This window comes from Orbicella franksi, chromosome 2, assembly GCF_964199315.1.
Source record: "Orbicella franksi chromosome 2, jaOrbFran1.1, whole genome shotgun sequence".
NCBI lineage: Eukaryota > Metazoa > Cnidaria > Anthozoa > Scleractinia > Merulinidae > Orbicella > Orbicella franksi.
In genome coordinates, this window is record NC_138146.1 from 13,097,012 (window position 1) to 13,107,011 (window position 10,000).

The following is a 10,000-nucleotide window of genomic DNA, read 5'->3' on the forward strand; positions in this document are numbered from 1 at the left end:
AATTCTGGATTATAAAGAAAAATAATCAATGCTTACCTTTCCTCTTCTCACAAAAACATAGTCTCTACTCCTCAGCGGGTACTAAGAATGTCAAGGAGAAAGAAACAGAACAGAAATGTACAGTACATGAAAAGGTAAAACATTGTCACATGCGATAAGCCTTCAACAACTGAACCCCATGAATTATTCTGTGTACATAACACCTAAAACTTGGTTGCAAAATTGTAGGTTTGATTTACATGAGACAGTTGGTGCTGTAAATTTGTCATGAGAGCTTAAATTTTGACATTAAAGAGCTTAAATTGTGGGTAAGACTTCGACATGCTTTTCGTTTCACTGTTGTTTGGTACAATCGGAAGGAGTTATTAACTGATCAGTTTTGTCAACTGTTGAAATTGTTCCACATAATCCTGTTTGTTTTCCAAATAATTGATGCATTTTTCAGATTTTCTGCATTTCCCAATAAAAAATTCCCGCATAATTTGTCATTTTTTTCTGCACCCTGTCAGATGGCATGCCATGAGTTTCATCATTATCATAATATATTTTCCAACTAGAAGGAGACAGCCAAACCCCCAGAGGAGGCAGCTCGTTGAGCTGGCAGCCGGCTGATTTTGAGAAGGCTGCGCAAGTATAGTAGAACAAACCATATGTTCAATGTAGTTACCAAAAAAAGTAATTCATGTCTAAATGTGCTTTTCAATGCCCTACTTACAGGAAATTTTGTGACCCAGTGAAGAACTTCACTGCCACTCAGAGGATCTGAATCAACAACATCTAGTTTCAAAACAAACTGGTCCCAGGCTATGCGGTATTCATTATCAACCTGAATCAAAACAAAATAATGACATAAAACAAAACTTGTTCCTCACAGTGCACTTGTATTTTTCAATAGTGTCTGGCATTTGAAAATTGTTGAACAATCTGCCAGTATTACACTGTACATGTATTACTAATTTTTACTTTTTTCCATTGTAAATCTGTTTTAGTCAAATCTAAGAAAATATTATTTTATGATATCTACATATCTATACAGTGTACATGTATCTGAAACCTTGGCACACAAGGCCACATATTAATCTTAAGCAATGCCACAACCAAGAAGGTTTGAACCCTTCCATTTATACATGTAGCTCTTACTAGCACAACAAGAAACACAACATGTACATGAATATGTATGGGGACTGGATTTCCTGGGAAAAAGATTAAATTACAGTGTATCTGTATGGCTATTTTTACCCAGTACAATTATTTACAAATTTTGCTGGTCATTAAAGCACATTCAGGCATACCTGTGTTCTGTAAAAGGACATTGCATTGATGTCAAAGAAGGTGCCAAACACTACAAACAGAACATAAGAAAAAAATTTAAAACTTGATTTTTGTTATGGACTGTTTTAAGATCTTTAGTTATCTGTGTGCACAGAAGTGCACCAACTAAGAAAAATATAACTATAAAATTATAAAATTTTATACAAGTTATCACACACTTCTCAGACTGTAAGTCTGCAGGTATTTTTTGCCATATCACACTCAATCACTGAACAGCAAATTAATAATAGTAAACTAACTCATTTACTCATACCTTTGTATTCAAACAAGCCAGTGGTATCAACAGGCCTCCTCCACACCTCTAACTGCTTCTGATTTATAAACTTTTCCCATTTTTCTCCATTACTATTGTCTCTCTCACGTTTCCTCTTTTTAGTGTTTTCCAATCTGATGTCCTTTTTGCACCTAAGGAACAATCAAATATTTAACTGACATAATTCTTGCATGCTCAGTGGGCAAGTCCTATGGTCCATGAGAGCATAACCATAACACAACAAAAGACTTTCAGACACTTTCAGAAAAACTAACTTAGTCTTGTGCCAATAAACCAGACATACTGTAACTAATTGACGATCAGTGACATCAATGAGTAACTGATGGGTGATCAATGAGTAATCAACTGGTCAATCATTGATTATTGGAGATGATCACTGGGTAATCGATGACTAATCAATGACCAGAATTTTTGCGGCCTATTGATGACTAATCATTGACATCAGTAATCAATTATTACTCATCAATGTCAGTGATTAATCATCAAGGCTACTGACAACTCATTGATTAGCTACTGATTATCCATTTAACAAATTGATGTCAGTTTTTCATGTGTCTGTCCTGTTATTGATGATGAATTTTGTCATAACATTGTCAAAGTAGCTGTGGATCCACAAGGCGATAGCCAAGTGGATCCGCAGACTTCTTTGACAATGTTATGACGAAATTCATTGTCAATAACAGGACAGACATATAAACTGACGTCAATTTGTTTTTTCACGATAACAAATTGTCAAATTGTCTGTTCTCGCTCTTTGATGCATTGCCTAAATTATGAATTCATGTGTCTGTCCGCACATCGACAATGAAAATTAGCTAATGAGCGCACAAGAATTTCTGCAGTTATTGTAAAATGATTGATTGATTACACCCATATTATTATATATCTATTATGATTTTCCAGCATTTGTTCTTTACTATCACTGATTTTTCTGTTTAACAACTACATTGCTAAATGGAGGTTGGGTGCCTGAGACAACTTGGAGCTTCCACTCCTAGATAGAGACCACTCCCATGGCTGGCAAATCCTGGAAACCAAGCCATGAGCTGCCACGCAGAAAGGGGAGGCAAGCATCCGTCACACACTGAATGAACAGTGGAAAGAGGGAGGGGACGGAGGGAAAACGCTTGAAGAAGTGCTACCATGCAAAACAATGCTCACTGTAAACGTTATCGCTGCAAAGGCTGCCAACACATCTCAGTCCAAGAGCCCACGGAATCCTGCTGCATATACCAAGGCAACGCAAGCGCTCTTTGTTGTTAACTATGTTAAATTGCACTTAACTACATTTAACATCTGCATCACTAAATGGAGACATCCAGGAACTTCACTATTGGCAGTGGCAACAGCAAAAATGCTGTAGCACCATACTTAGCCTGAACTGAAACCACCAAAACGAAACCACCGAAACGGGCAAAACCACCTTAATGAGTAACATAATAAGTAAATACATGAAAAAGTTAAAAAAAAAAAAAGAGCCTAATCTCTGGCACGTTACTATGGCAGCCCGATCTCGTACCCAGATTCACATGTGTGACATCGTTACATCTCAAACCTGAAAGATGGATGAGCACAAGGGCGTCGACGACGACCTTGAAGACTGCGAGAAAAAGGTGAGTATTTTTCACATTTTGAATGGCATTCTAGCTAAAACAAGAAATGTAATTTCAAAGAAAGGTTTCCTGTTCGTATCGCGGATTCTTAGGCGGTGGCGAATTGACACTCCCCAAGTCCAGGATGTACGGAAACACAATCTCAAGAGTATCCGTGAAGAGCTGAGCGCCTAATAAGAAATTACTTTGAGAACTGCAGGAGTCACGAAGGCCTGACGTTAATATGATTAAAGCCTGTCAAGTCACCCTCGTTTTTCTTTAGAGATATACATTAAAAAAAGTCCTGGTTCGCACGAAGAATGCTGCAAAGTCATTCTCGAAAAGACCATTCGATTCGCCACCATCTAAGAATCCACAATACGACCAGAAAACCTTTCTTCAAAATTAGATTTCCTGTTTTAGTTAGAATACCATTTAGAATGTGTAAATACCACCTTTTTCTCAATGTCTTCCTGCTCGACACGCTTGCACTCATCCACCTTTCAGGTTTATGATGTCACGATGTCACACATGTGGCTTAAGAGCAGGATCTGGGTATGAGATTCGGCTGTCATAGTAACGTGCTAGAGATCAAGGATTTTTTTAACTTTTTTTTATTTATTTACTTTTTATTTAACTTGTTTCGGTCGTTTCGCTTGTTTTGGTAGTTTCGTTTTGGTGGTTTTGTTTCGCTCGTTTTGCTCATTTCATTTCATTGGTTTCATTTTGTTGTTTCGCGTTTTAGTACATGCCAGTTGGATGAACATGTTTGATCATTAAGTCAAAGCCTCATGTCGAGAGATTAACATGCACATTAACAGGAACGCCAACGCTAATTGTCCTTGACTACTTTACTCTAATTTATCTCATTGTTGGTGGTTAGTGGCGAGGCCAATCGACTACAATACCACTGGTCTGCACTCCTATAGACAATTGAATGACAGTATACATGTAAACGGTTCAAAACTTAACTTGCAGTGAAAAGAGTTTTGCGCATTTTCCATTTAAAAAATGAGGTCTGTTTAGCAGGTGCATGTACATCATTTACATATATACTATGGTCAAAGTCTTACCGATGTGTGTTATGATACACGTAGTATTTTTCACACATCATTTTGATATAATCCACAATGCAAGACAAACTGACGCTTGCATGGAGGCTACCGCTCTACTCAATTACTACTATTAAATACCACACGTTTAATTACAGTTTAGCAACGATTCCGTCAATAAAATAATTGAAGAACCCTAAGAGATGCATCGTAATACAGTCAGTAAGCTTGTCAAACATTGAAAGAAATGCGCTTGCATAACAGCTCATAACGTTAGCAGTCCTTTAAAAGCAAACGCACTTCTAGCTACATGTAGATGCGACAAATTGTGCTATTAAAAAAACTATTAAAGGAAAAAGAAACACGTCACAGTCTTGACTAACCTGTACAATTCATAATCCGTTATTCGCTCCTTTTCCCACAGAAATCCAGCCGCTTCTAAAAGACGAATGTTCGAGTCTGAAGTTAAGCTGGTCGAATTTTCGCAACTCTCATTGCTTCCTTTCGTCTGTGAATAAAAATCTTCGCCTAATCCTCTCCTTGTCTGTTTTAATTTCTGCCTCTTCATTAAGAATTGTTCTTTTCGTTCCCTGACTTGCTGGCAGATGACATTCACCGCGGTCGTCAAACTTTTCAGATTGAGCCGGGGAGGCATCGTGTTCTCACCATTCGGAAAAGAAAATGTGACTTCTTGTATTCGCTTTCGAAGTGGATGGTCAAGACCAACATTGGAACGCACTGCAGCGCAGAACTGAGATGATTTGTAGATTATATACGGCCCAGTCGCTGCCATGCTTCGTCCCTGATAATATGAGGCAAACTTAATTTCGCAAAATCACTCCTAACATCTTGGAAAACACAAGAGAAGTCCCTCTTCTCCCCTCTTGTCTGCATCTAAGCTGGCCACATGACCACCTATCTGTAGCCTCACAGTGGCGCTTCTCGGTTAAAGTTCAGTTGAATCTCCGCCAATGCGCACTCTGATCACGTGCAAAGAATTATTTCTCGCAGCGCGTTGGCTGGCGAAGCTGAAGAGAAATTCTACAATATCTTGTTCAAACTAAACAATCATTGTCTCAGTTAGAGAATAATTGCTAATCTAAGTTCAATGCAAGGATTAAAATGACTTCAAATTTATTTGTGATGTCACAAACGTCTTCAGTGTTTTCACGTGATCAGAATGCAAGGCCGCGCGCGAGAGTCGATCGAAGAATCAAACAGCAAGGACGTTTTCTATTGACAAGATGAGGAGAGTTTTTACTGCTAATGTAAAAAAATCTACTCCTTACCATTTTCACAGAGTAAAGAATGTTTCGCGCAATCGGATTTACCTTTATCTTCGACTATTCTGTGGAGGCTCTATGTGATATCAAACATGAACGAGGCATCTCCATTCTTGCTTTTCAGCCGCTGCAGTAGGCCTGCAGCCTCCCATGCACACTCTCTTTGGACTCGTCACGCATTTCTCGGGAACACTGCGTGAGCTATTGTAAATAAATTTTGGATCATGTATTATGTAGGATCTTATTGTAATTTATTATCTTAGATAGTGCAGGTCCACATCAGGACTTAACGTCTTGCCAATTGATCTGTAACCTGCTTTATCAAATAAATCATGTATGTATGTATGTATGTATGTACGTGCCCACACAACCTCATTCCCAGGGTCTCTCATCTTACCGCCCCCTCCTCGTTCGCTCCAGGGGGCGGCAAGATGAGAGACCCTGGGAACGAGGTTGGTACCCACACAGCGTCTGCATCACGGTAGGCTACCGTAGCCTGCAACTCGTTCTAGGATTTCATGGAACACGCGCCTGTAGTCAATTTCGCTACAAACACTGGCTATAATGCGCGCGTCTATAAGCTTGTAACGACACCTCTCGAACCTGCATGTGCATCATTTCTTTTTTTAAATTTTATCTCCCGCGTTCAGCCACTCTGCTATAAAGTTTGCTCTTGAATGGTACATTTTAAGTGAATACTGAACCCCTACGCTCAAAATGTTGATTTGGAATATAAGGCAGAAACATCTCCGAGATTATTAACAACATCTTCAAGAAAAAATTATCATTGATCCCCCGTAGCAGAAAAGATGGCGACTGGTACATTTCGAAAACCTGAACGTTCTTAACAACATACAGAAACGTTATAAAATCTTCAAACCTAGCATACACAATGTCCTTTGTTCGGGGCCGGACAAATATTGCAAAATATGGCTTTCCTTGTGCCAAATGGACTTTGTCAAACTCTCACAAGGTCTTGTAAGATGCACAACCACGATATTTTTACCTAAAATGGATTTCATCCAGCGCTCTGATCTTGTGACGAGGTAAAAAAGTGCAGATCTTAATTCGAAATGAAATATTTTGAAGCAGTAACTATCAATGAAGTTTTCATAAACCTTGCGCTGGTATTTACGATCATTCAAAAATCTTTCAGAAACCTCACACAATATTGACGATCATTCAGAAATCTTTCAGATAAGAGAAGGTGATTATGGTTACAAGCTATTTAAAGATATTATCTTGTCAGGTCACTGTAAATTAAATTGTACAAATCCCACAGAACACTCGGCAACATCGTCGTATTATTTAAAGCTTCCTTGAACAAGCTTTTCCAAAATCGTCACCTCAAAGAAGTCCATCCATATATTAATAATTGAAACACTAGAGAGAGATTTTGAGAAATGATTCTACTTTAATTTAGCATCCTTCAATAACCTAACCGTTGCTGCTGTGAAAAAGCTGCTAATAAATCAGTAAAAAAAAGGAACTAAAATCGCATTAATATGCAATGTTAAAGGCTTGGTTTGGCAAATTTTCAGAACGATTTCTATTTTCAAAACCCGTACCTAAGACCAAAACATGGAACTAGTTTTACTACCATCATAATGTACGCTACTGCAATAAACTAGAAAGCAATATACGTAGCAATTGCGGACCTATATTTTAATATCTCAACATGTATCAGCGATGATACAAAATGTTTAAAAAATGAGATGGATTCAACTTAATTTCTTATTTTGTGCATCTTTTTCGATTAATCTTCGATATATAAATCATACATAAATTTATAGACTTCCTTCATAGCGTAGAAATAACGTTTTTCCTCCTCTTTTTTTCTTCGTATGTGTGGATTTGTGCTTCAGTTTTCTTGCTGACCTGTATTTTATTTCTATTTAATGCTGATGTTAACTGGCCGTGCCTGACTCCGCTAGCCCCTATGGTTATTCAGCTCAGGCAGCTAGTACTCTAATTTTTACTTTTATTATTTTCTTTGTTGTAATTTTTTATTTTGAGCAAGAATGAGTACAAATAAAGATTGATTGATCGATTGACGAAACAGCAAGAGCCAGTTTTGTGAATCTTTCATTGAGCGGATACCGAGATAAAACCTGGGTTTGGTACCATCGAGTCCTGAAAATGAGAGTGATTGTTGCAGCTGCAAATATTGTTCTTTTTACCTTTGCCGACACTTCATACAATACAAACTAGAGTCAATGGCTGATTACTACATTCTTTTCGTCGCACGTAAGCCTGAACCATCTGCAGACGAATAACTGAGGCAACATGAGAAAATCTACGCCACAGTTTTTTCCTGACAGGACCTGCTATTTGTCCTAATGTCCCAGTGATTTAATAGGGTGGCCTTAAGGTTAACTGTGAAGAACGTGAACACTAAAAGAGGGAAAGTTGTAAAGCGGAAACTTAGTGGCAGAATAAGAGTTGATCTCATACTCATCAAGTCTTCGCAAAAATTGAGCTGAACTGATCGAGCAAATAACTACAGAAATTCAGTTTATGAATTCAAATGAATCGCTCAACTTCAGAAAACCGCGGTTTAATAACCGCTCCAGGCATTATTATCGCTGACATGACATTGTCAACAATCGCCATTTTACTTGGATTTCTTGGAAACGCAGGAGTTTGCTTTCTCCTCAGGAAGCGCTCAGATCTGCGTAAGGTCCCACACTATTTACTTGCCAGCCTTGCCGTTAATGGAGTTTTCTCGTGTGTGCTGAATTTGCGATCTCGTTTAGCCAAGATTGTGATGGTTCATCTCTTGGACAGCCCAGTGTCTGCTGAAGCCGCTTGTCATATTCTTGTACCAAGCAGTTTTGCTTGTAGTATTCTCAATGCTGTGACGTTATCATTGATGGCGATCGACCGACAAGACTGTGTCCTGAGACCATTTAACCGACGCATGTCAAAACGCAATATCACCAAAGTTATAGCAATCTCGTGGATAGGGACATCAGTTTTAACGTCTGCCATAATTGTATACACGTTTTTTCGCGAATCTGAAGAATGTGACATTATTTCCAAGATAGAAGGAAGCGATCCAATTTATGTTTACCTCAGTGTTCTCACGGTATCATTCAACGTGGTTTGCGTCTTAATTATTGTCATAACAGCACTTCGCATTGTAAAAAGACTGCGTTCCTCTCCCTTACCAGAAGCAAGAAGCCAACACAGGCGCCATGAAAACAAACTAACATGGCTGACTTACAAGATCTGTGGTGTTTTTCTTGTGTGTTGGCTGCCCCTGTTTGTCTGCTTTCCTCTAGCTCAATTTGGCAGAAATTCCGACGACATACTGGTTGGAGCTCTCATTATTACCTTAGCAGTGTCGAATTTTAACTACGTAGTGAATCCCTTTCTTTATTACAAAATGCTAAAACAGAGGCCAGTAAATATTCCAAAAGTAGCTGTGGTAGTGGCGAGAGATAGAGAAATGAACTCTTCAACAACATGTCAACAATGATGTTTTAAATTATAATACTCAGTTATAAGAAAATGTAATATAATCGAAATGTATGGATTGCATAAGAGAATATTTAGCTAGAGAAAGTGTAAATTTGATCAGTTTTCTAGTCATATTGTTTACGTTTTAGTCAAATGATATGCCTTTAAACTAGCTTGAGCGACTTGAAAGACACACCAAAACAGAGCTATGTATGTGCGCAGTTCAATAAAGTTATGTTATGTGGCAATCTCTGGAGAAACTTGCCTCTTTTCAGTTTATAATCAAGCCGAGCGAGAAGCGATGTATTTGCTTTGGGCGTAGTTTTAGTCAGCATTTATTCCATGCACGGTAAATTCTATACGGAAAGATTGAACCTTGATGTCCTTTTGATTCCTAGACTTTATAGAAAGTCATAATGATGAACCAAAGGACAAAGGAATACAATATAATTTGCAAATTGCCGCATGGAAGATATTACAAATTACAGTCAGGATTAGTCAAAATCTCATTCTTTGTTTGCATTTGCGCAAATTAAATATTATGGGACGCTGTTGCTGAGGACATTCGACATTCTAGTTTTTTGTTTAACACTAATGGTTCATAAGTTTTATTTCATGATTTCTTAATTAATTTGTTTTAGTGTTAAAATTTTAATGCCTTCCTCCTAGTCCCCTGAGAATTGTGAAATTTTTACTCACATTTTGAGAATATACAGAAAATAAGGAAAATTATTAAAACTGATATTGCAATTCACAAGCAATTATTTCCGTCTATTTAATCATGAGAGTTCGGTTCTTGAAAAAAATTGAACGAAAAATTTGCTAATTTTATTCGACTACCATCTTTGTCTCTAATATTCGACGCCAAATTTTAAATTCTTACATGAACTAAACATGCATGCAAGCATGCAAATTCAGTCTTTTTTTTTTCCAAAAAAAAAAGGTCTTGATCTACCCTGAGTAAACACCTCCCTTTTTCGTTCGATTTTTCCAGGAACAGAAAAG

General features: G+C 37.8%; 2 protein-coding genes across 2 annotated transcripts in view; one reads left to right on the forward strand and one right to left on the reverse strand.

Moving 5' to 3' along the window:
- LOC145478054 (stAR-related lipid transfer protein 7, mitochondrial-like) overlaps positions 1-5,230 on the reverse strand; it is an 11,851-nt gene extending 6,621 nt beyond the window's left edge. Inside the window, exons 1-5 of the mRNA XM_081455951.1 lie at positions 4,634-5,230; positions 1,586-1,737; positions 1,293-1,342; positions 716-826; positions 37-81 (exon numbers count right to left, since the gene is read on the reverse strand). Of these exons, the coding sequence (XP_081312077.1) occupies positions 37-81; positions 716-826; positions 1,293-1,342; positions 1,586-1,737; positions 4,634-5,043 (768 nt within the window). The 5' untranslated portion in view covers positions 5,044-5,230. The remainder of the gene's footprint in view (positions 1-36; positions 82-715; positions 827-1,292; positions 1,343-1,585; positions 1,738-4,633) is intronic.
- A 2,893-nt stretch (positions 5,231-8,123) lies between these two features.
- On the forward strand, positions 8,124-9,014 carry LOC145470766 (neuropeptide Y receptor type 2-like). Its single transcript, XM_081454603.1, has one exon. It carries the CDS (start codon positions 8,124-8,126, stop codon positions 9,012-9,014), a length of 891 nt encoding a protein of 296 aa, XP_081310729.1.
- The last annotated feature ends 986 nt before the right edge of the window (positions 9,015-10,000 follow it).

What these genes read in the sequence shown, in the direction of transcription:
- LOC145470766 (XM_081454603.1), top strand. Translation starts at nt 8,124, where the DNA reads ATGACATTGTCAACAATCGCCATTTTACTTGGATTTCTTGGAAACGCA.